General features: G+C 46.0%; 1 protein-coding gene across 1 annotated transcript in view; it reads right to left on the bottom strand.

The window, feature by feature from the left end:
• Positions 1 to 26,736, bottom strand: part of CDC25A (cell division cycle 25A) — a 130,724-nt gene that overhangs the window by 67,127 nt on the left and 36,861 nt on the right. The window contains exons 6-7 of the mRNA XM_029588162.1: positions 18,466 to 18,585; positions 6,277 to 6,411 (exon numbers count right to left, since the gene is read on the bottom strand). Coding sequence (XP_029444022.1) covers positions 6,277 to 6,411; positions 18,466 to 18,585 — 255 coding nt within the window. The remainder of the gene's footprint in view (positions 1 to 6,276; positions 6,412 to 18,465; positions 18,586 to 26,736) is intronic.

Below are 26,736 nucleotides of genomic sequence, written 5' to 3'. Positions count from 1 at the left end.
GGATCGACACGACAAAGCCTTAACTCTGAAATGCGTCGAGCAGAACAAATGGCTATGAGGAAAACTGTCTTAAAGGTCAAATCCTTAATGGGAGCCCTCTGTAAAGGCTCAAAGGGAGCTCCCCAGAAACCCGAAGCACCAGGTTCAAACTCCAGTCCAGATGTAATGGGAGTATGTAAATGATTTACTCCTTTGAGAAAACTTGAAATGTTTTGATGCACTGCCAGCAACCAACTGAACTCTGCCCCTTAAGCACCCTAAGAGAGTTGAAAGCTAAACCTTTGGTCAATACCTGTTGCAGAAGTCCAACCACCTGGGGAATCTGTTGACAAAAGATCAAAGGAGTGCTGGCAGCAACCTGCCCCAAATAACTTCCAGACCCTAACATAGGCCATAGAAGTAGAAGGCTGATGCTCCTGAAGAGTGAAAATGATCTGCTTGGAATATCCCCTCAATCGCCGCCTCTCAAAAGCCAGGCCACGAGAGAGAAGCGATCCTCCCAATCCGAAAATATGGGCCCTTGACGGAATAGATGCAGAAGACGTGCCAGCTGTAGAGAACCTTCCAAGGCTAATCGCACCATGTCTGCGAACCTTAGGTGACGCGGCCAATCCAGAGCCACCAACACTACACTGCCTGGATGCCGTTCTATGCATCATAGAAGGCGACCAATGAGAGGCCAGGGAGGAAAGGCATAGAGAAGAATGCCCATGGGCCATGGACATACCAGAGCATCCAGTCCTATGGAGCCTATTTCTCAACAGCTGAAGAAGCGCTCCATCTTTGCATTGGCTCGAGTTGCCATCAGCTCCAACTGAGGCACGCCCCACCTTGCACAAGAGATTCCATGCTTCGGAAGCTAACTCCCACTCTCCCGATCGAGCTGTTGCCTGCTGAGGAAGTCCACCTGTACAAATGAGAGAACACCCATGGGACCAAATCCAAGGTGGAGGCCATGGATCCCAGAACCTGTAAGTGATGCCAAATAGTTGGATTCTTCCTCTGAAGAATGGCTTGGACCTGATCCTCAACTTTGTTACACGATCCGCTGCCAGAGAAGCCTTGCCTTGGAAAGTGTTGAAGAGTGCTCCCAAGTAGTCCAATGACTGTGTGGGCTCCAAATGACTCTTCTGGACATTTATGACCCAGCTGAGCAACTGCAAAGTAAGCATCACCCTCTGAACTGATCTTATGCAGTCCTGAGACTTCGCTCAGATTAGCCAGTCGAGATACAGGTGAACAAGGACTCCCACCTTGCACAGGAATGCTGCTATGACCACCATGACCTTGGTGAGAGTACGTGGAGCCGTCACCAGGCTGAAAGGAAGAGCTTGAAACTGTAAAAGTTGGCCCTTCACCTTGAAGCGGAGGAACCGCTGGTGAGCCCGGTGAATCGGGATGTGGAGATACGCCTCAGTGAGGTCTAATGACACGAGAAACTCTCCATGTACTGCAGCCACCACAGTTCTCAATGTCTCCATGTGAAAACAGGGAACTCGCAAACACCTGTTCACCTTCTGCAGAAGGAGAATGGGACGAAAGGTGTCCTCTCTCAGGAACCACAAAGTAGAGCGAATACTGTTCCTTAAGAAAATGCCATACTGGGTCAGACCAAGGGTCCATCAAGCCCAGCATCCTGTTTCCAACAGTGGCCAATCCAGGCCATAAGAACCTGGCAAGTACCCAAAAACTAAGTCTATTCCATGTTACCATTGCTAATGGCAGTGGCTATTCCTTGCCCTGTTCTGCCAGAGGAACTGAACAATGGTCAGGAGACTAAGCAGCCGTTGTAGTGTCCCCTGTACTGCCTTGCGCTTGACGCGAAGCGACACTAGTCTCCACAAAGGCCTCCCACACCGGGCACGAAAACGAGACAATCTGCCTCCGACAGCTTCTACGACGGAATGGGTGCCTCTGGCTTCATTGGGTAGGTTTTCCATTTATTTATTTATTTTATTTAATTTCTTTTCCTATACCGATGCTCAAGACTAGGTCTTATGGTACCGGTTTACAATGTAACTGAGGGGAAACCAATTAACATCAAGGTAGAAAGTAAAGTTACATTAAACAGGGAGCATAAAACCTGGGCAATGGAAGACAGTACAGAGTTTAAACTAAGAAACAATTAGAGAGAGAAAAATATATAAATCAACAGAAACTGTAAGATACAAAAACATAGGTTTATCCTAGGCAGTTATTAGCCTAGGATATTTCCATGACCAGCAACTTGGCCTGTGGACTCTGCCTGGGCACCATCCTCCACGAAAGAAATGCTGACGTCCTGAGCCCGGCCCCCGAAGGAACTGAAGAGCTACCAGGGCGAAATCTGCAAAAATCCCGAACACAAGCCTGTGGGGAAAAACCTTCCCTGAAGGTTTCCTATCCTCTGGCAATCTGTTGCCCTTGGACTCCCCAGCAATTTCACCAACTGGTCGAGATTCTCCCTGAAGAGAAGCTTACCCTTAAAGGGGAGGCTACAAAGTTGGGATTTGGAAGATAAGTCTGCTGACAAGTTACACAACCAGAGCAGTCTACGAGCCGCAACCAGACACCATACTACGTGCAGAGGTCGTAATCAAGTAATACAACGCGTCCGCGACAAAGGCAACTCCAGCCTCCAAATGCATGGCTTGCAAGGGCCCCCTGCCGTCAGGACTGGGGGTTGCGGCCACCTCCTGAACCCAGCAAAGACAGGCTCTCTGCATGAGGCTTGTGCAAATCGCTGCCCTGAGACTGTGCTGAGACCTCAGACTCATTTCAGATAAATCTCCAGTTTGCGGTCCTAAAATGTCCTTCATCGCAGTGGTTCCGGCCACAGGAATTGTGGTCTTAGTCACGGCAGACACTGCCGCGTCCACCTTCGTATCTTTAGAAGATCCAAATCATCTTGCACTAGAGGGTAAAGTTTCACCATGGCTCTTCCCACTTTTAAACCCGCATCTGGCAAGTCCCACTCCCGGGTCACTAGCTTGCGGACCTGCTAAGGTAACGGGAAGGAAGTCTGACCCCGAATCCCATCCAGGACTGGTTGATACTGCTGTCTGATTCCTCCTGTGAAACATTGATCCCCAGGACCTCCAAGATCTGGGGAACGAGAGGTTGAAGCTCCTCTCGTTTAAACAAGTGCCCTACACCGGGATCATTGCCTTTGAGGGTGGGGAGGTCATCTTGGTCTGGGTCGTCCTGTATCACACATCCTGGGTGAATCCTGGATCCTGATCCACCCCAGGGTCTGAGGGATCCCTGAATGAGGCTGGCAGCCAATCCACACCTTGAGCCCCTTGGTGAGTCCCTGCAGGGTGATGGAGGTCCAGGGACCCCGTGAGTATCTGCTTTGGTGGAGGTTTCGCTGCTCTTCAGGATCTCCTGTTTCCTAGCCAGGAACGCCTGATGCAGCAGGAGCACAGACTCAGGGCAAAACTCCCCTGAGTCTGTGCATATAGGGGAAAATAACCCATGCTATAATTACACAATGTTGGGTTCCATATTAGGTGCCACAACCCAAGAAACAGATCTAGGCGTCATAGTGGATAACACATTGAAACAGTCTGTTCAGTGTGCTGTGGCAGTCAAAAAGGCAAACAGAATGTTGGGAATTATTTGAAAGGGAATGGTGAATAAAACAGAAAGTATCAATGCCTCTGTATTGCTCAATGGTGAGACCACACCTTGAATACTGTGTACAATTCTGATCTCCGCATCTCAAAAAAGATATAATTGCGATGGAGAAGGTACAGAGAAGGGCTACCAAAATAAGGGGAATGGAACAGCTCCCCTATGAGGAAAGACTAAAGAGGTTAGGACTTTTCAGCTTGAAGAGATGGCTGAGGGGGGGTATGAGAGGTGTTTAAAATCATGAGAGGTCTAGAACGGGTAGATGTGAATCTGTTATTTACTCTTTCGGATAGTAGAAAGACTAGGGGGCACTCCATGAAGTTAGCATGGGGCACATTTAAAACTAATCGGAGAAAGTTTTACTCGACAATTAAATTCTGGAATTTGTTGCCAGAGGATGTGGTTAGTGCATTTAGTATAGCTGTGTTTAAAAAAGGATTGGATAAGTTCTTGGAGGAGAAGTCCATTACCTGCTATTAGTTCACTTAGAGAATAGCCACTGCCATTAGCAATGGTAACATGGAATAGACAGTTTTTGGGTACTTGCCAGGTTCTTATGGCCTGGATTGGCCACTGTTGGAAACAGGATGCTGGGCTTGATGGACCCTTGGTCTGACCCAGTATGGCATTTTCTTATGTTCTTATGAATCAACACCACTCCCCACAGGAGGGTCCGGTGGCTCAGGATCATCCCTAAACATGGGAATTTGGTCCATCGGAGAAAGAATGGGAGGGGCTTCCTCCTCCCCCAGCAGCCACCACAAGCTACCCTCCCCAGAGCTCTTGCCTGCTTGCTGCTCCCCCAATGAAGTTCCCTCTTGCCCTGAACAGGCAGGACACAGGAAACTAGCATTTATGGCCTGCCCCGACACCCCACATGCACGGCAGGTTCCCAACTTAGGCCGGGGTGCCATTGAGAGATTAGCAGCAAGCGGTCAGCTAAAAAAAGAAGAAACTTCCAGTCAGAAAACCTTTGTGTGACTGCAGGAGCTAAAATCAGAAAAACTCCCCGCAGGTGCGAAATTGCTGTGAGGAGAGCTGCCAGTGTGAAAATAAGAGGCCTACCCCCCCCCCCCCCCGACCTAGCCAGAGCCCCGGGCAGTCGTGAGGATCTGTGGGGTTAAGCTCACCACTCCAGCTGGCCTGCCGACTAAACAGCACGGCCCATCCCCCAAATGAACTCCTACCTAGAAAGGCTTCTTCCTTGCTGTTTCTTTTTTTGAAGAAAACCTTAACCCTGACAGAGCTGGAGTCTGAGGGAAGTAGTGAGAGGAGCTCCTCAGTGGTTGAGGAAGCTAGGAGCCCCTGGTTAGCGAGACACTGGCACCGATGCGGGCGAGACACAGGCAGGGGTATCCAAGCCCCCGGACGCCCGGCTTCAACTGAGGGATGGCCCACGAAAAGGTGCCCAACACCCTCAGGAAACCACATTACTAACTACAAACTTGCCTATCCTAGGGAAAAAAAAAAGCTTTTTTAATTAGGGAAAGGTAAAGACTGAAGGTTTGCATCTCTACCATCTGCTGGAGTCAGAAATACTGAGGGACTGCAGGTGGCACTCTTGTTATGTAGCAGTGCCCAAAGTTCTGACTCCATCTGCTGGTAGGAATGCACAAGCCACTGGTCTGGACTGATCTGGGTATGTTCAGGAACAAACCTCTTATCCAGGAAAAATTTCCTACTGTTATAGTCATTAGATCATAAGCTCCCTCGAAAATTGTTATATGGCCAATAAATGCAGCCTATGGAAATCAGAAAAGAAAATTATTCCTTACCTGCTAATTTTTGTTCCTGTAGTACCATGGATCAGTCGAGACAGTGGGTTATCTCCCCCTTCCAGCAGATGGAGGCAGAGCAAAATTGTAAGGACGGCCTCTTAAAGTTTAGAGCGCCTTCTGTGTCCCTTCAGTATTAAGAATATCAAAGCCATTAAGGAACATTTGGATGGATCATGAATCAAGTAACACTGAACCTTGAAAAACTCATTGATTAAAAAACCACTGTGCACCCCAGCCGGCAACAAATTAGTGAAGAGTATTCCTGTGAAAAGGAAAAGTACAGAACTTACCCCAATATGAAACAGAAATAGACAATTTGGAAGTACCAAGTTCTGCCTGCAAGTTTCAGAATGATCGAAAGTAAGGCAAGCTCTTTCACAGATCCTTTATATTTAAAATGTTTTTTTTGGTTTTTTTTTTTTAAATGACCCATCCAAAGAAAGAAAATACTAATAAAATCTATCAAGAGTACAGGGGAACCGCAGGTGCCACCTTCATCTGGTGCAGTCAGTAATACTGAAGGGATGCAGAGGGCGCTCTAACCTATAAGGGGCCGTCCTTACAATTTTGCTCTGACTCATCTGCTGGAAGGGGGACAACCCACTGTCTGGACTGATCCGGGTATGTACAAGGAACCACCTAATATCTGTTCTATACAATCATGACAATGCTTAAGAACAGCTGTATTTTAAACAGACAGATGTTACTATGTCAAAATGTTTAGTTGCATTTTGGTCATCTTATGTCAGCTTGGGTCAATCAGTTCAGAACCAGCTAAAGGGTCAGTTTTTTTTCAGGCAGCTGGCCTATTGAACAAGAAGCTACACAGAGCTTGGCTTTCAACCATGCACTAAACGTGATCAGATCTGCATTGTTTACTTACCTCCAAGTCTTCCCCTTCCAACATCTCCAAGAAGCCATCATCTTCACCGTTCAATGAGGAAGTTAAAGATGATTTGCGTAGAGACACAGGACTGGAGCTCTCCATCTCTAATTCCTTCCTGTCCATACTGGAGAACTAATCACAGATTTACATTACCATAATGTATAGAAGTTATCACTGCGGCACAACTGGTAAACCAGAGAGTGTGCCCTGAAAGGACAGTACAGAGGAATCATACAAAGAGGTCAGGCCCTGAGTTGCAAATACCAGCACTGCTATCTTAACAGTTTCAGCAAAAGTAATTTGTTCAGGAAGAGAGTTCTAAGCTGCAGAAATCTTTTACCCAGTGGCCACTGGCAACCATACACCTGGATGTGGCTACCAGTTTTTGAACAGTGGGTAGCCACTTGCCCACCAAGACTTGAAGCATCATGGCAGAAATCAGGTGACTTAAAAATGATTTAGCTGCCATCTTTCGTTAGCAAGTGAACAACCAACCTCATAACAGGTAATCCACTAACCTACAGAGGGTTAACTAAACCTGCTTGTACTCTGACATCTGTACAGAGAATATTCTCCTTCTGAAGCACTTAGTTTTATTCCCATAATGCTGACCACAAGCTTAGCTTATCTGCATATTTTCAATTCTCTGGAAGTCTGGGGGTGCAAGCTCAAGATAGTCTTAAAGCAGAGAATATGGAAGTAATTATCCAAAATTAACTTGCTGGTACTAGCAAGGTGGTTTGTCCAATTAAAAACTCACACCACAATATTTGACCAGAGATGCAAGCTCAGTCAACACTAGGGTTGCACTGTTTATAACATTCCTTTATCTAGCCAGGGGAGCTAGAAGGTGGCACAAAGTCTTACAGAGAAACCAGTACTGCATCCATCTGCTCTATGAACAATGTACAAACTGTACCAGTCATTGCTGGAGGAATGCTCACATCTGTCACTTGACCATTTGACTCTACAATGTCTTACCCTTCCTAAAACTGTCACCACTTCTTCAGTCTTAAGACTAGACTATGAGGATTCTAAGTGATGATACTAAGGAATATGGGAAAGGTTTATCCTCAGACTCAATAGCTCCCCCTAGAAGAGGAACTTCCTGCCTGTCACTTCTGAAACATGTGACCACCATGAAATGAGCCCACAATAAGTCTGACAGACATACAATCTCACTCAGTACATGGAAGACTTGCATGCAATGTTTACTCCTGTATGCACTCATTAAGGCCATCAAAAGAAACTGCCTATATCTAAATATGAGCAAGTAACACCACTTTATCCAAGGGAATTCAGTTTTACCCTGAAGATTAATTTGGGTTTATGAAAGTAAAGAGCAGCTAATGGAGAAATTACTACTTACCTGATAATTGTGTTTTCCTCAGTGTAGACAGATGGACTCAGGACCAATGGGTTATGCTCCCCTGCCAGCAGATGGAGACAGTCAAATTTCAAATGTGATGTCACCCTAGATACACCCCCTGAGTGACCTCAGCCCTTCAGTATTCTCTTCAAAAGCCACTGTGGACATTCTGTTTTTAATCAAGTTTTGATAGTAACTGTATTCAGACACTAAACCCCAATAAGATTATAGATGCCCTGATCTAGGGACTGGATAACAGCTTACTTGTAATCTATATCCACCCCACAGGCAAATCCTTGGCACCATTCCTGAGCAGCAGGGGGCAAGGATACCAAGACCATCTGTTTACATTAAGGAAAACAAAATTGTGAGGTAATTTCTCCATTTCCTAGCATGTAGCCAGATGGACTCAGGTCCACTGGATGTACAAAAGCTACTCCCAATCAGGGCAGGAGGCTGCCCGCAGTCCAGTTAATACCACCCTCGCAAAGGCTGCATCTTCTCAGGCCTGTATATCCCAGTGATAGAACCTGGAGTAGGTGTGCAAGGACCACATCACATCCTGGCAGATAACAGGGAACAGGAACTTCCATCCATGAGACTGCCCGAGTACTGGAGGAATGAGCTTTATTTCTTGTAATGTAAGGTTTATTAAACATTTTAACAAATATAAACACGTCGCATATGTATACATTCAATGCAATCGGGTAGTTAGCCACAAACCATATATACTATGCTAGCAAGGAGGCAGCTTAACATGCTATAATTATAACCCCCAACCTGTGAGATTGTGACGACATGAATGTCACTATAGATAGATCTTTATACTTGAGAGATAAATGAACAACGTATCAAGCAAAGTAGTCAAATAAACAATCGTTACACTCCACATGATCGTAACTGTCTTAATTATCTGTGGCCTTTCAAAAGACAAGTATTTTAGTGAGAAGTGATCCACTGAGAAAAGAATTAAAAAGTTTAATCCTCTATCATGTCATCTCAGGAGTTTGAACAATGTCATTTGGGGTCTGTGTTTATGGTTATCCAACTGCATGGTTTCCCTCCATGCAAAATATGGCTGCCAGATCTGTTGAAAACCAGGAAGATGTTTTTGGGCCGTTATCTTGTACATAGAGCTCATAGCATCAAGTTTCTGATACAGTACTTCCTTAGCGGGAACTCTTGTCGCCAAGTGGCAGCTATGAAACATCAAGTCCTGATACAAAATTGATCAAGCAAGCTTTCATACTTGGAGCCATCAACAGGTACACTGAGTAGTCCCTGGTCGGGAGACAGTACCATAACATCCTGTCACAGTCTCACCATAAATGGAGAAATGTTCCTATTTGTCCACACCCCTTCCAACAGCATGCATCCCCTCTGAGACCTGCTCTATGCATTCTATATGGTGTAAGATGCCAGCAAAATAGTACTTTATAGCCATTTTCAGTAAGTGAGGTGGAACTAGAGCTGCGTTTGGTGTTTGAGAATATCTGATCCCAATCCTCATCTGTGAAGGTTTGACCCAGCTCCTCCTCCCATTTATAGGTGTATGCAGCTCTGCTTAAGGACCCTTGTAATAAGGTATATACCTTACAGTCCTCCCTTGATATGATCAGCTAAATCATACCAGCCTTCAAATTGTGATTTACCCTTCTGAGTTGATCTTGAATGCGTTCCTGTGCCACATGGCGGAGTTGGAAATAGTAATAAAAAGCTGAGGATGGAATCAAATATGTCTCCTGAATTTGCGAGAAAGAAAACATTACTACAGAAGTGACCTAAGGTATGGATGCTACGTGACTTCCAGATCTGGAAATAAGAATACCAGCACAGTGAAAATTTAGTGTTGTAGAATAAATGGGTATTAAAGTAGTATTTCTTATTCCCTATGATAAGATGCTTCCACTTGTCCCAACTCTGAAGAGTTGTGTAAAGGGAGAGTAAAAGAACCCTCTATTCTCAATGTTGTCCTAGGTTGCCAAATGATAGCTTGAAGAGGTGTCTGACCCAGTATATCTTGCTCTATGGCCACCCATCAGGGGCGGTTCAGCCTGTCTGTGCCAGGATAAAATGGAATTAAGTTGGGCTGCTGCATAGTACCATTGTAATTTTGGAACTCCCATCCCGCCTCAATTTGTGACTGTATAATATCGCTTGCGCTATTTGAGGTGGCCTCTGCTTCCAAAGGAATGCGAAAAAACGTCTCTGCCATGGGAACTGGGATTGGTAGCATCTGAAACAAGTAGTTAAATTTTGGGAAAACTGACATCTTTAGAATCGCTATTCTCCCAGTCCATGTGACGGGGAGATTGTCCCATTGATCTAAATCTCTGAAAACTTTGGCTGCCAGTAATACGTAATTCAATTTAAATAGGTCTGATAGCTTAGGACCTATTATAATTCCCAAATATTTTATCCTTGCCCCAGCCCATTTGAAGGGAAATGGTTGCATCAATTGGTTAACATGGTCAGTGGGCAGCGAAATGTTTAGCTCTTCAGATTTGTCTAGATTCAGGTGAAAGCCAGAGACTGAGCTATACTCCATAAGTTGAGCAACTACACCTAAGGAGTGCGCTGGATTGGATAGAGTAAATAAAATATCATCCGTGAATAGAGATAACTTGTAGTCCATCTCTCCTACTCTGATACCAGTAATAGACCCCTCTCCCCTGATTTTGGTAGTAAAAGGTTCTAAGAACAATGCAAATAGTGGGGTCAACGGACATCCTTGCCTGGTTCCTCTCAATAGGAAAAGGGTTGGAGTATACCCCATTGACTTTCACCCTAGCCCTCAGGTAGGTCATATAATTTGAGGAGCCAGTTTAAAAATTTCAGGCCAAAGTTCATCTTTCTTAGAGTTTTGAACAGAAATTGCCAATGGACCATGTCAAACGCTTTTTCAGCGTCGACAGCCATTAATATCGCTGGAGTATTAGACTGTTTAACTTGCCACATTAAATCTATAGTTTTCCTAACATTGTCCGCCGCTTTTCTCCTGGGAATAAATCCGGCCTGGTCTGGGTGTATGTTTGGTCATGACTGAGGAGAGTAGCTAGAACTTGTGCTAACATTTTCAAATCAATGTTGATCAATGAAATTGGTCAGTACGACTTGCAATCTGCAGGGTCCCTTCCAGGTTTGGCCAAAATAGTTATTCCCACCACATTCACTTCTAGTGGTAAACAGGCCTCATCCTGTAGTGCACTGAAAGCCTCCAACAAATAAGGAGATAGCTGATCAATAAACTTTTTATAAAATAAGCCCATATACCCATCTAGCCCCGGCACCTTGTTAACTTTAAGTGCCTTAACGGCATGAAGAACTTTGATGGGCGCAACAAGGCTTTCAAAAGAGTCTTTCAGCCTCTGAAAGCTGTGGAAGATTTATATCTGCAAGATAAGCGTCAATTTCAGCCTCTAATATTAGAATCTGCTGTATAAAGTGTTCCATAAAGTTGCTGAAATCTATGCTGTATCACTTCAGCTGAGTAACAGAGCCGTCTGTTGCTTTAATCTGTGTGATCTGGCTTTGCGCAATTTGGTGTTTCAATTTGAGCCAACAATTGCCCAGCCTTATTACCCCATTCGAAGTGCTCCTGCCGCACAAGCTGTAACTGGTGAGCTACATCTCCGGCTCTCAATAAGCTCAGAGCATTACGAGTATGTTGGAGCCATGCATATACACTAGAGGATAGTGAAGCTTTATGTTGTTTCTTTAGATGTGAGATGTCAGAATGGGAGTGAGCACTATTAAAATGCTGATATTCTTCTATGTCTGCTTTGTCTGGCAAAATGAATCAGCTAGCAATGAATCATTTAATCGCCAAAAGCAAAGACCAGCCTTCCTAGTGCATAAGTGAAGAGTTAAGCCAATGGGGGCATGATCTGACCAAGTAATGGGTCCGATTGTCGGGTGATCTATCTAAACTCAGCGACTTGTCCACCAAGAAATAGTCTATGCAGGAATAGGTTGTGTGGGTGGGAAAAGTATAATCCCTCAAGGTTGCATTCCTGTGGCGCCATATATCCAGGAGGTCCCTATCTCGAATAAATTTTCTAAGATATTTACGATCGGTCAATGTACCCCCCTCCCGAATTATCAAGTGAGGTTGTATGGTGAGATTAAAGTCTAACAATCAAATGCCCTATTTCTATTGAATCCAGGATAACTCCCAAATTTGACAAGAAATTGTTGAGCAGTGTTAGGAGTGTATACATTTAAAAAGGTATAGATTTCTCTCTCAATTTCCAATTGCAGTAACAAATATCACCCCAGAGGATCAATCATTGTTTTAAGAACGGCACTCTGGAAATCTTTATGTAGAAGTATACTCACTCCGGCGTATTTTGCAGACTTAGAAGCTGCTGCATGAAATTGGTGAGGGTAAAGAGCCCAAGTTAGCAAATGTTCATACCTTTTCTTGAGGTGTGTCTCCTGAAGAAACAGGACATCCGCCCCAGAGTGCTGTACATCATTTCGGAAAATCTGCCGCTTTTGAGGGCTGTTTAGGTCTTTTACACCGAGACCATAATTTAAGCGGTAACATACTGATAACCAAGTAGTTCGCCATATGCCCCTATATAGCATTCAATCCAGATGTCCTCCTGCACTCCAGAAAACCTCCCTCCCACCTGTAGACCCTGGAATGTTATGCAGTGTTATGGTGCCCTGAATTTGACTGGTATAAAAAATAAACTCCAAAATGATCTGTACACACACATGTCTTAAACCATTCATTACCTTCCTTCCCCATATCCCACCTCCCCCCTCATTCCTAATGCTCTCCAGAGATGTGCTAAAAGTACCCCTGTGCAGGCTATAGAGGACACGATCGCCTGCAAAGCCCACCCCTGTCTTCTTCCAAACAAACCTTAGAACATGAATAACTATCAAAATTAGTAGCAATAAACTGCAATGAAACAGATCAAGACAAGTATATGGAATTCCCATATACCAGATCATTGGTCTAGCAGATAAGAACTCAAGTCAAGGACTTCATTTCATTCTTTCCCTTTGTCCTGGTCCGAAGTGCTATCTCCTGAATGTCTGCGTAACCTTTTACCACCATTACAGACTGCCAGCGTGGGGTTTCCATTGAGGTAACCGAAGTATTGACTGGAACCACGATCTGCACTTGATGGCCTGCCGTTTTCAGAATGGCCACCGCTCAGTCTACAGTTACAGCTTTTATTGTTGTGCCATCTATAGTAATTGCAATCCCAAAAGGGAACAGCCATTGATAGCGAAGCCCTTCTTTATGCAGAACTGTAGTGACCTCTGAACTCCAGCCTCTTTTTAAAGTCATTGGGGAGAGATCAGTATAAATTGAATATTGTGATTTTCCCATACCCACATGGTGTGTTTTCATGCGATTTGGTATATTTTTTTCCTTAATAGCATATTTAGTGAAGCACACATCTCTGGGCTTACCAGGTAGTTTTGGACCCAGAGAGCGATGCACCTGGTCCAGTTCCATGGGGACTGTAGAAGCTTCCCCTGAATCGGCACCATCTAGTGTAAACAGAAATGAGCAAAATCTCTGAATAGTGTCCCCACAATCTGCATGTGTCTCAGTTTCAGGTATGCCTCTGAATCTCAGATTATTATGACCACCATGGTTTTCTAGGTCATTTCTATATATATGTTTCTAGGTCTTCTAGTTTTGTGGATAGAGCTGCATAATCAGTGAGGGTAGTGATCTTGATAGCATGATCCTCTAAACATATGTCGCAGTCACCTGTGCGTCTCCCTATCTCAGCCATCTCCTCACGCATTTCTTCCATTGCGTGTACTAAGTCCTGTTTATTTTCTTAGGTCTCTGAACCAGTGCCAGAATTCATCCCTCGTGGGGACGTCAGAGGACGCAGATCCGCCGTCCCGCGCTCCTCTCCAGAGTTTTGACTACGCAGGTCCGGAGCCTCAGAAGCGCTGCCAGGCCCGTCATCTGCGCAGACACTTTGTGAATGCAAAATGTTTGAAATCCGGCCCTCTTTCTGGGCCATCTTTGAGGTTGTGTCTAGAGATCACAGAGTTTGAGTCAAGTTTGTTGGGTTTAAAGCTCATATATTGCTGCGTTAGGGCTCTGGGTAGGCAGGAGCACGAAGTCACCTGGCCATCTTGCTCCGCAGTGAGAGCGCCCCCTTGGAATGAGTTTTAAACTGAAAAGGTAATGGCTTTTCTGCCTCCACATAGGCTCCTGTGAGCACCTCTTTAATCCAGCAAGCTATGGTAGCCCGCAAAGCTGGTTCACCCTGCAGGACAAACAGGCAGTCTTTCAGATCGGTTCTGAAACTTCCAGATACTGCACCAAAACCAAAGACATTCAAATGACGGAGGCGGTATTCCTCCGTTCCCTGTGCTTATCTAGCAAAGGAAACAAAATGGTCAGATTCAAATGAAAATCCAAGACTACATTGGGCAAGGATGGACCAGTATGAAGCTGCAACACTCCTAGAGTCATCTGGAGGAAGAGTTCCCAACAAGATGCCTGCAGTTCAGAGATGTGATGAGCATATAGCCACAAGATGCAGTTTAAGGTTAAAATACGCACTGAACGACCCACTGGTCGTTCAGTCCTATACGCACTGAACGACCCACTCGCACTGTCAAAGGCACCCTCTCCATTCCCCCTTTGAAAAAAGCCCACCTCTCCTCTACTAGGGACCGTGCACTATCCATTGCAGGCCCTAAACAATGGAACGCCCTCCCTACCACTCTCAGGCTAGAGCCATGTTACGCCAAGTTCAGAAAAAAACTTAACATGGTTCTTCCAACAAGCCTACCCTGATTAAGTACACCGACTTCCGCAAGTATCTTGCCTACGCCTTGTATATTCCTGTAAATAGTCCGTTGCAGTTTTATTTATTGCTTTAATTCCTCCACCTCCTGCTCTTTGTATACTCCTCCTTGTTCGCCCTCCCTGTTCATTGTAATTTCTGCCTTTAAAGTTACATTGTAAACCGGTATGATGTATGCATACTAATACCGGTATATAAAAGTTTATAAATAAATAAAACTGCAAGGAAAGATCACACAGTGGCTGAAAGGAGGGCCCTGCCAAAAATTCCAATACTAGATTAAGATTCCACAAGGAAACTGGCCACTGTAGGGGTGGCTGAAGTTGCTTCACCCCTTTCAGAAAACAGGCCATGTCCAGATGAGCCGACAGGGAGGTTCCATTCATCTTACCCTGAAACAGGAGAGAGCTGCTACCTGCACCTTCAACGAGTTAAGGGCCAAACCTTTATTCAAGCCATCCTGCAAAAATTCTAGAAGTGGGATTTTGACTGCCTAGGGGGAAGGGGGGAGAAGAGACCCTGCGTTCCTCAAACAGGCCTCAAATACTTTCCAGAGCTGCATATACACTAGAGACATACAGAACTTCATAAAACAGAAGAGAGTCTGATCCTGCTGTAGCAGGTCCCCATGTAGTGGGAGGCACGGGGGAGGGGGGGTCTCCACATGTCTGCATACCACGGATGCCTGGGCCAATCTAGAGCTAGTAGGACTAACCCTCTGTAGTGCTCGATTCTGCCCAGCAGAAGCCATGGAGGGAAGGCGTATAGAAACTCTTCTTCTGGCCTGGTCTGAATGAGAGCATCAATCCCCAGGGACCCCGGATGTCTTCTGCAAATGAAGAATCGGGGAACCTTCACATTGAGATGCAGCCTGGTTGATGGAAGGGAGGCCCCAGCCAACACCACCCACTCTTCTGTATCCAGACTCTCCCTACTTAGAAAGTCTGCTCAGACATCTTTTCCTGTAATGTGCAAGGTTGAGAGTCTGTAAATGTATTTCCACCCATTCCAATAGGAGATCTATCTCCTGAGATACCTGCTGGCTCTTGGTTCCTCCATGGCAGCTGATGTAGGGTAGTAATAGTGAGCTCCCCAACCCTAGAGACTCATCTGTCACATCAACCAGTTCTGGGAAGTCAAGGAAACTCAAAATCCTCCAACCACCACTGGAGGCAAAAGCTGATTTCCATCTTAGTGTTGCTGAACTGCATAGCCCTGAGACTTCAGGTTCCAACGAGACAGCTGAAGAGAATGCACATGCACTCGCACCCATGGCACCACTTCCAGGGTTACTGACATTAAATCGAGCACCTGTAGATAGGTACACACTGTCGGGCGTATAGTACTCACCAAGGCTCCTGGTGCATCAATTTCTGAATCCGAACTTCTGGCAGGAAAACTGACCTGCCTTGTGTTGAACCAAACTTCCAGATACTCCAAGAACTGAGATGGCTGAAGACTTCTTGGCCAGGATCACCACCCAACCAAGCTCCTGCAACAAGGGGGTGAACCAGGAGGCTCTCTTCCAGAGACTTGAATCAGCCAGTTGTGCAAATATGGGTGTACCAGGATTCCATCTCTTCTCAATGCCACTACCAGCACCGTAACCTTGAAAAAGTTCTGGGAGCAGTGGCAAGATCAAAATGCAGCACCCGAAACAGATAATGGCACCCCAACACCGCAAAATGTTCGTGCTCCAAACGGATGGGAATAGGAAGGTAGGTCTCAGACAGATCCAGGGAGGTCAGAAATTTCTAACTACATGGCCATTATCACTGAGCATAATGCTTTCATGTGAAAATGAGTCACCCACAAATGGTTGACTCCCTTGAGATCCATGGACAAAAAAGCCCTTCTTGGGCACAAGTTAAATGGAATATCACCCCATACTTTTGAGATTTAGGTACTGGAAGTACAGCCTGCAAACAGAGGAGCCTTAGAAGTGTAGCTTCCACTGCCTGCTTCTGTGGGAGTGGCAAGGAGACACCATAAATACATCAAGGAATACTGCAAAATTCCAGCACATGTTCTTCTCGTATTACCTCCAGGACTCACTGATCTGATGTGATCTCAACCTACCTCAGATAAAAGAAAGGAGTCCCCTTATCTCTTATTCCTGAAAGTAGGTTCTATTGGGAAGCTCAGGAGGGCCGACTACCTGAGCTGACTCCACTTGGGCTGTCTGGGACAAAAGGTCTGAGACCTACTGAAAGGCAGAGTCCTCTGAAAGAGGAATCCTCTTATAGGGATGAAAACACTTGGAACCCCAGAGATGACCCCTCATACCAGAGGGGGTACTGCAACTGCTTATCCTCCGGCAACTGAGGGACTGGAGATTCGGCCCACTTACTGGCTAATTTCTCCAACTTGCTCTCAAACAAGTTGAAGCCCTTAAAAGGCATTTTTGTAAGATTAGCTTTGGAGGTTGCAGCAGCCAACCAATTTCACAGTCATAGTTGATGCCTGGCCACGATCACTGAAGCCACTTCTCAAACGGAGATAAGGACTAAATCGCAGCCTGCATCTGCTAAAAAGGCAGCAGCGGGTTCCATAACTGAAATTCACACCAGATCAACAGCTTCCTGAAGAAGTAGACAAGATCATGCCACTAGGGCACAACAGGAAGTTATCTGTAAAGTCATCACCACCGCTTCAAAGGCTTAAGGATGGCCTCAAGCCTCCTATCATGCACCTCCTTCAAGGCCACTCCTCCCTCTAGAGGGTAGGTCATCCACTGAGATGGCAGACCAGCGCATCCACTTTCAGAAAACACAAGTGCTCCCTCACCACTGAATCCAGGGGTACAAGCCTTCCAATGTCAGACCCCCCTTTGAAATTGGCCTCTGGAACACACCATTCAAGTTCAATCAATTCTTGAACGGCATCTGTAACAGGGAAACAGAAAAAGGCTTTACACAAGGAAACCAAAATTGGATTCTTTGGCTCAGACATGGAATCTGCACCAGGAACATCCAGCATCTTTAAGGTCTGGGAAATCAGGGCTGATAGTTCATCTCTATGAAAGAACCACATGGCCTGATATGGTTCCAGTCCCAGAGGAGTCAGGATCAGCCTCATGTGTGCCATCCAGGTTCCCACTGGGAATACCCACAATGAACAGAGGAATGCTTCGGTGCTTAAAATATAGGACTGGAAGAGGGAGGGGCCACCAGCTGAAGATCAGACCTGACAGAATTAGTTGAAGCTGAGGAATGAGTGTCTCTGGCTACAGGGGGAGAGGGCATGTGCTGTCACCACTGCACTCAGCCTCCTGCAGCTGCTGCCTTTAAGCTGTACAATCAGCTAAGTCCACTTGTCTACACACTAGAAAATTAGAATTGATGTTACATGCTACATAAGAGTAGGGACTTGGGGGTGGGGAATGTCTTCTGAATGCAAGATAAGCAAAATTAAGTTTCAGCAGTTATGCACACAACCAAATTCACACTGAATTTTGTTACTAAATATCTGAGCATTAGACTGATGCATGCATACAGGAATCAAATTCATACGAGCAAAGCTATTAGAATTTAATTCTCAGTTTGACAGTAATGGAAAATGGTAGAATAAAAAATCCAATAGGCATATGTGACAAATTATCAGAATACTGTAGCATACTGCCTAACCCCTTAAGGGCAGAGCTCTTCCACTGTATGCTGTCCTGCATGCAATACAAGTTCTCTGTAGAAGGGCACGGTTTTGCTGCTGTGTTTCTCCTACATATCACGTGAGCACATGGAGGCAGTGTGTACTTTTGCTGCTGTGCTTGCCCAACATGAATTTGTGGTGGGTTGTTGGCTGGCCAGTCACAGTTCTGTTGCTAAATATTTGTGCTGAGCTCTTCATGCGAGCAGAGGGAAGAGCATGCAATTCTGCAACTGTCCCATGTCAATGTCAGCAGGATGCACAACTGTTAGTCTGCCAAACACCATGCAAGCCAGGGCAGAGTTTTGTAGATACACACTGCCCCATGCAAACTCATTCTGGAATGCATGTCTGCCATACTCCCCTACATACCATGCGAGCTGGAGCAGAATTCTGCCGCTGCACAAATGCGTCCTTCCCATCCCCCAGATGGCGCATTCGGAGACAACTACGAGAAGTCGGTCTTCTTGGCATCTTAAAGTGAAAGGAGTCCTGGAAAACAGTAATATGTGAGCATTATACTTAAGCAATGCTACTAGGAGGTGAATGCTAGGAGTTGCACAATTACCAAAAAATATAATTGATCCACAGATTAAAACCTATTTCGCTACCATTCAGCCAGTTTAACTCAGTTTGTGTACTTCTGACTTCAGTCCAACAGTTAAGCTTATGCTTTAAGATATAACTCAGATGCAAGGGCACTATACTTGCTGAGACCTAGTCAAGACAAGGATGCACACAGACTAGACTCCAGGCTCCCTAGGCTGAGGTAGATTGGAGGTAATTGATGTTGAAAGACCAGAACCACCGTTGCAGCCTCCTCACAGGGCTGCTGCTACACACTGCTTGTCTATTCAAACTTCAGCTGCATAGCTTATCTTCCTCCAGCATGGTTACAGTCATCTTCTAGGTCGGCTCCCTATCTACTTCTGCATTCAGTTCAAACTATTTCTCACCTGCAAGTGCATTCACTTTGCAGCTCCATGCTACCACTTATTTCCCCTTACTTTCCTCCTTGATCTCTGTCAGGTATGCTGTTACTATCTGTACCTTTCTCCACTATTCCAGATTCCACAACTTGTCTCACAGCAGTGTGCACTTGGCATTGCTTCTTACTCTTTGCCACATGCATGTTCCACTTAATCACCTCCAGAATTACTTTTAAATCCAAAAACTGACTCATCCTAATCTTAACACTTAGGTTAAACCTAATACTTAACTACTGAATTACAACTAAATTGTAAATTCATGAAGCAGGAACTTGTCAGTACAGTGCTGCATACACAAAGCAGAGCTACAAAAAATGTTAAGCAGTAGTAACAAGATGTGGCTATTTCATGATGCCTAGTTTCTCTGGCACAAACCTGTACATAAGGTTCATGTGAATTTTTGTAAGTATATCATTACAGTTTCTCTATAGGAAGGGAAGCAAGAAATGGAATCAGCTGCTAACCAAAGGCACTAACCAATGACTGAAGTGATAGTATCATTAGAGCTGCCAATGTGCTTTGGCATCCTTGAGATACAACTGAACTCACCTGGCCTGTTCCCCTATAGAAAAGGGAAAAAGCACAGCAATCCTAAGATTCAGGGGTATCAAAGGCACAAATGTGAGGTGGTAGTCATAAAAGATTTGAATGAAATTGATGAACAGTTTGAATGTCTACAGGTCTACAAAATTATGAAAGGACTTGAATAGGTTAACATAAATTAGTTATTTACTCAGATAATAGGACTAGAGGGCACTTCATGAAGTTAACAAGCAGCTCATTTAAAACAAAATCAAAGATTTTTTTTTCACTCAGCACAATTAAGCTCTGAAATTCATTGCTGGAGGATGTAGTTACGGCAGCTAGTGTAACTGGTTTGGATAAGTTCCTAGAGGAAAAACCCATAAACTGCTATTAATAAGCAATAGCAGCTTAGAATTATTTAATATTTGGGTGCCAGGCTAAGTGTTCCACCCAGAGTATCAACTGCTGTGCTTCGCTCGCCACTGGTAGACTCCTGGTTCCTCTTTGCCAACTGATGTAGGCTACTGTGGTCGCATTGTTGGACAAAGTTCTGACAGACCTCCCTTGCAGTCTCGACTGCAGGGCCTGCAGTGCTAATCTGACCACTCTAGTCTCCAAACAACTGATTGACCATTGAGATTCCTCCTTCGACCACTGGCCCTGTACAGACTTGTCCTGACACTGCTCCCCAGCCGGAGAGACTGGCATCTGTAGTGACCACTGTCCAATCGGGAACTTCCAGGGACACCCTGCGGCTCAAATTGAGTTGAGCCACCAGTCGAGACTGGAACAAGCACAGTCCATAAGAGGCAGTGGGAGATTAAATTGCTCTGATATGGACTCAAACGGGAAAGTAATGCTGACCGCAGAGGCTTCATATGAGCAAAGGCCCAGGGGACCAACTCGAGGGTGGATGCCATTGATCCAAGGACCTGCAAATAATCCCAGACTTTGGGAGGATGCTTGTCCAATAAATTCCAAACCTGCTCCTGCAGTTTGGTAATGTGTTCCCCCATCAGAAAAACCTGGCCCAGCTGTATATCTAACTGGGCCCCTACAAATGCCAAGAACTGAGAAGGAATCAGGTGACTCTTGGCAATGTTTATCACCCATCCAAGTGATTCCAATAATTGAACCACCCGGATTGCCATGTGGCATAGCACTTGACTTTGCCCGAATTAGCCAATTGTCTAGATACGGATGAACGAAGAAACCTTCCTTCTGCAGCTGTGCCGCTACAACCACCATCACCATGGTAAAGGTCCTGGGCACCGTGGCGAGGCAGAACGGCAGGGCATGAAACTGGAAATGTCCCAGGATGGCAAACCTCAGGAATTTCTGGTGGTCTGATCGGATGCCGATGTGCGGTACACGTCCGTGAGATCCAGAGACGCCAAGAACTCTTTTGCACTGATGCGATAACAGATCTCAAAGTTTCCATGCGAAACTGTGGAATATGGAGGTGTCAGTTTACTCTTTTCAAGTCTAGAATGGGCTGGAAGGTTCCCTCTTTCTTGGGCACCATGAAGTAAATGGAGTAACAGCCCCTGCACTGTTCCAGTAGGGGAACTGGTACAATTGCCCCAAGGTAGAGGAGCTGCTGTAATGTGTCCTTACCACCTGGCACTTCGACATACAAGCATGGGGAGACGAGAAACTGATCTGGAGGCGCTGTGCAAAACCTAATGCATAACCTTGTCCTATCACACTGAGGACTCACTGATCGGCAGTCAGAGTGGCCAATTCCTCGTAAAATTGAGACAATCTGCCTCCCACCACTGGAGCTGAGGAATGGACTGGCCTCTTCATTGGGAGGACTTGAGTACAGAGGACTGCTGAGCCCCTGGCCTCCAAAGCGGACTGGGACCAGGACTGTTTCCCTTCGATGGCTGTCGAAAGGAAGATCGGGATGAACAGAACCTCAGATTCCCCCGGAAGCAAGAGAGCTGAAACTACACCCCTTGTCTTTGGCCAATCCTCAGGTAGACTGTGTACCTTGTTCTCACCCAAGGATTGAATCATGTCCTCCAGGTCTTTCCCAAAAAGCAGTTTTCCTTTAAAAGGCAAAGAGCCCAATTGAGCCTTTGAGGACACATCTGCAGACCAATTTTTCAACCAGAGAAGTCTTTGGGCCAAAAAGGAAAGTTAGTTTACCTGAATTTTTGTTCCTGTAGTACCACGGATCAGTCCAGACTCCTGGGTTTTGCCCTCCCTCTAGCAGATTGAGAGAAGTTTTTGAACAAAACTTACCTTATATAGGATGGTGCCACCTACAGTATTACTCAATGTCAAAGCAGAATGGCCATCAAAAAGCCACCATAACTAGGTATAATAATCCAACAAGAAACAAACTAACCGGCTCACTGAACCCACATAGGAACCGAACCTGAAGACCCACTTGAGGACAGGCAATCCAAACTTCTGCAGGTCTGAAAACAAATCAATTTGTGATCAAGTGGACTCCCTCACTACCATGCCACCCATGGGTGGGACCTCTGGACTGATCCATGGTACTATAGGAATGAAAATTATCAGGTAAGAAACTAAACTTTCCTTTCCCTGTAAGTACCCAGATCAGGCCAGACTCCAAGGATGTACCAGAGCTTCTTACCTGGGATGGGATCTGGAGAAGCCCACTCAGAACATTCCTTCGCCAAATCTTCCTGTACCCAGTACTTTGACATCTAGTCTGTAATGTCTTGCAAACGTATGCAAGGATTTCCAAGTAGCTGCTCTGCAAATTTCTTGCAGTGAGACTGGCACTCCGCCCAAGACGCTGCTTGTGAAAGAGTACAGTGGGCACGAAGACCAACCAGCAGAGGTCTACCCCTTAGCAGATATGCAGAGCAGATAGCCTCCTTCAACCAGCAATCTATGGTAGTCTTGGAAGCCATCTGTCCTCTTTTGGGACCACTCCAGAGCACAAAGAGGTGGTCTGACAAACGAAAGGCATGTGTAACCTCCAGGTAATGCAGCAAAATTCTATGAACGTCCAATTTCCACAAGTCTCTAGACAAAGAATCCGATCGGTCCAGCTCTGCAAAGGCTGGCAGCTCCTCTGATTGGTTGTCATGAAAGAAATCACTTTCAGTAGGAAGGAACTGTCTGTAATGAAACCCCTGAATCCAAAATCCTCAAAAAGTTCTCTACAGGAAAGAGCCTGAAGTTCCAACACTACGAGCGGATGTAATAGCCACTACAAAAATTGCCTTCAAGGTGAGATACTTAAGGGTCACCCTTTTTAAAGGCTCAAAGGGTGCCGAATACAGAGCCTGAAGAACTAAATTCAGACTAAGACGGACAAGGATGCTTCAGAGGACACAAGTGCTTAGCCCCCCATAGAAAATGAGCCACATCAGGATGTGCTGCTAATCCTACTCCTTGAATAGTCCCATGCAAACCACCAAGAACAGCTACCTGAACCCGTAGAGAACTACATGACAAGCCCTTGAACCGACCATTTTGCAGAAGACACAGAATTAGACACCGAAGCCCAGGTAGGGACAACCTCCCGGTCCAAACACCAAGATTCAAAAATCTTCCATACTAACATACACCAGATTGGTGGAAGTTTTATGTGATCGCAGGAGAGTAGCCACTACAGTGGGAGAATAACCTTTGTGACTTAAGACAGTGCCTTTCAAAAGCCATGCTGCTAGACAGAAGTGATAGACTTCTTTCAAACAAATGGGCCTTTTATGCAGAAGGTTGGGGAGGACTGGAAACTGCAGCAGCCCCTCCAGTGCTAGATTGAGAAGGTATGCAAATCATGGATGCCTCAGCTATTCCGGAGCTACCAGGATTACCTGTGCTGGATGGATCTCTATTCACTTGAGCACCTTGCTGATCAATGGCCATGGCAGGAAGACGTACAGCAGAACATCAGTCGGCCAAGGCATCTACCCCTTCTGCTCCTGTCTCTGCACAGACTTTAGAAGCACGGGGCCTTAGCATTCTGAAATGTTGCCATGAGATCCATGCTGGGCCTGCCCCACGTGTCGCAAATGAGGTGAAATGCTGCATCTGCCAACTCCCATTCCTCAGGATCCAGGCAGTGCTGACAAAGTCAGCTGGCATAGACAATGTAAGATGCTGCTATGCTGACTAAATGTTGCTCTGCCCAGCTGATCAACTGTCAAGCTTCCTTGACGATTGATGTATGCCACCATGGTCACATTGTCTGACAGAATTCTGACCGAACTCCACTGGAGGAGAGGATGGAATGCTTTCAACGCTCACCACACCGCACATGTCTCCAGACAATTGACTGACTACAGATTCATCATGAGACCAGAAGCCCTGCACTGATTTCCCCCTATATACCGCCCCCCTCAACCAGAGAGAGGCTGGTATCTGTGGTGACTACTGTCCACTTCCAAGGGAACTCCTTGTGATAAATTGTCCGAGTCCAGCCACCAATCGAGACTAGACCACACTGCATCTATAAGCAGAAGAGGTAGATGAAAAGGTTCGGAGACAAGGTTCCAATGGGACAGCAATGTGGACTGTAAAGGCTGCATATGAGCACAGGCCCAGGGTACCAGCTCCAGGGTTGAAATCATCTAGCCGAGGACCTGCAAACAGTTGCAGACTCTGGGAAGATCCTTGTGCAACAAGCCCCTCACTTGACCTTGTAGTTAGGAGATATGTTCTGAGGTGAGTAATACTCTCCCCCATTGAGTGTCGAATAGAGCACCCAAAAATTCCAAAGACTGAGTGGGCACCAGTCGACTCTTGGCTAAGTTGATCACCCAACCCAGTGACTGTAGGAGGCTGGAGCACTTTGCGAATCACCACCCGGGCAAGCAACTCAGACTTCACCCAAATCAGCCAGTCATCCAAGTATTGATGTACTAGGAGGCCCCCCCCCCTCCGGAGATGGGCTGCCACCATGACCTTTGTGAATGTCCTGGGCATGGTGGCAAGACCGAAGGGCAGAGCTCAAAACTGAAAGTGATGACCCAGCACCAAAAAAAAAAAAAATCGGAGAAATCGCTGGTAGTCTGGGTGGATGCCAATATGAAGATACGCCTCCGTGAGATCCAGGATGCCAGAAACTCTCCGTCGCATCAAGGCAATGACTGACCGGAGCAACACCATGTGAAGACGTGGCACTCTTGAGGCACCTGTTCACCCTTTTGAGATCCAGAATGGGCAGAGAGGAACCTTCCTTTTTTGGCACCACAAAGGAAATGGAGTAACAACCTGTTCATCTTGCCTCTGGAGGCATTGGAACGATGGCTCCTGGCTGCAGAAGGTACTGTAATGTATCTTGTACCACTTTCCACTTGTCTTCGTAACTGCAGGGAGAAATTAGAAATCTGTCTTGAGGGCGCCGTGCAAAATCTAAAGCATAGCCATGTTTTATCATAAGAACCCAATGGTCCGACGTCACTTTGGCACATTCCTCAAAACAGGGACAGCCAGCCTGACCCCTACCACTGAGGAATGGACTGGCACCCCTTCATTGTGAAGACTTGATCCCAGGAGTGGACTGGGAACTACTGGTTCTGCCGAAACATTGGCCACGAAAGGACTGGGACCATGAAGGGTGTCTATCAAAAGGCTTGGAACCCAGAGAGGAGACCTTCATTCCAGACTGCTGCTTTTCAGACTCTGGCTTTAAAGGCTTTATGGAGCAACAATATAATCTCTGATGAGAAAGAGGAGGAGTCAGAAGCCCCTTTGGGGCTATCCTCCAAGGCAGGGGAGATATGCAGCAAAGAACCCCTTTTCCCAGGAAACCCTTGCTGTGGAGAAAGAGGGAGGCATCATCCCCTCCCCTGACGGTGCACGAGGCTCCAGCCTGCCTGAATCCAAAATGGCCCCCGTTGATCAGGAACAGGTCAGCCTGCCTCGAAACAGCTGTTCCTGCAGGAGCTCTGGCAGCCTTATTTTTAGCACCCTTAGTAAATTTCACGGCTCTAGACGATCCTGCCCCCCCCCCCCCCCGGCAGGCACACTGAACAGAGGCCCTCCCGGGAGATGTGTGGGTCGGGCTGCATGAGCAGCATGCAGGAGAATGTGGCTTTGTGGGAAAAAAAAAAAAAAAGAGGCCCTGCACAACCCTAAACAGAAAAGGAAACTGAAGTCGAAAATCCCCAGTTCACATACGTGCCGAAGCAGGGAAGGGAGAGCCGCAGCATTCACTAAAAGTGAAAGTAAACTTGTAGTTTTTTTTTTAAATACACTTGCCCAGCAGTGGTCCAAGGTCCTGAATTCACAGGGTGAGTGAACCGAGCTCCCTGGTGTTGCACCCAGAGCTGCCAAAGGGAGGTAAAGAGGGCTCTCGACCCTATGATGCAGCTGCCTCAACCCAGTGGGGGATGGCCCTCAGAACCTCACTACCCCCTGAGAGGCTGAAGACCCCACTGCTCCTGAGAAATTCTTCATAACATAAGAAATTGCCATGCTGGGTCAGACCAAAGGTCCATCAAGCCCAGCATCCTGTTTCCAACAGATGCCAAAACCAGGGCACAAGAACCTGGCAATTACCCAAACACTAAGAAGAACCCATGCTATTGATGCAATTAATAGCAGTGGCTATTCCCTAAGTAAACTTGATTAATAGCCATTCATGGACTTCTCCAAGAACTTATCCAAACCTTTTTTGAACCCAGCTACACTAACTGCACTAACCACATCCCCTGGAAACAAATTCCAGAGCTTTATTGTGCGTTGAGTGAAAAAGAATTTTCTCCGATTAGTTTTAAATGTGCTACTTGCTAACTTCATGGAATGCCCCCTAGTCCTTCTATTATTCAAAAGTGCAAACAGTCATATCTACTCGTTCAAGACCTCATGATCTTAAAGACCTCTATCATATCCCCCCTCAGCTGTCTCTTCTCCAAGCTGAACAGCCCCAACCTCTTCAGCCTTTCCTCATGGGGGCCCGTTCCATCCCCTTTATCATTTTGGTTGCCCTTCTCTGTACCTTCTCCAATGCAACTATATCTGAGATGCGGTGACCAGAATTGTACACAGTATTCAATGTGTGGTCTCACCATGGAGCGAATCAGAGGCATTATGACTGTTTGCTTTTTTGACTGCTGCAGCACACTGAGCCGACGATTTTAAAGTATTATCCACTATGATGCCTAATCTTTTTCCTGGGTGGTAGCTCCTAATA

This window comes from Rhinatrema bivittatum, chromosome 2 (genome assembly GCF_901001135.1).
Source record: "Rhinatrema bivittatum chromosome 2, aRhiBiv1.1, whole genome shotgun sequence".
NCBI classification, from domain to species: Eukaryota; Metazoa; Chordata; class Amphibia; order Gymnophiona; family Rhinatrematidae; genus Rhinatrema; species Rhinatrema bivittatum.
Note: the sequence above shows the minus strand (reverse complement) of the source record. Positions and strands in the feature narration are given on the sequence as shown.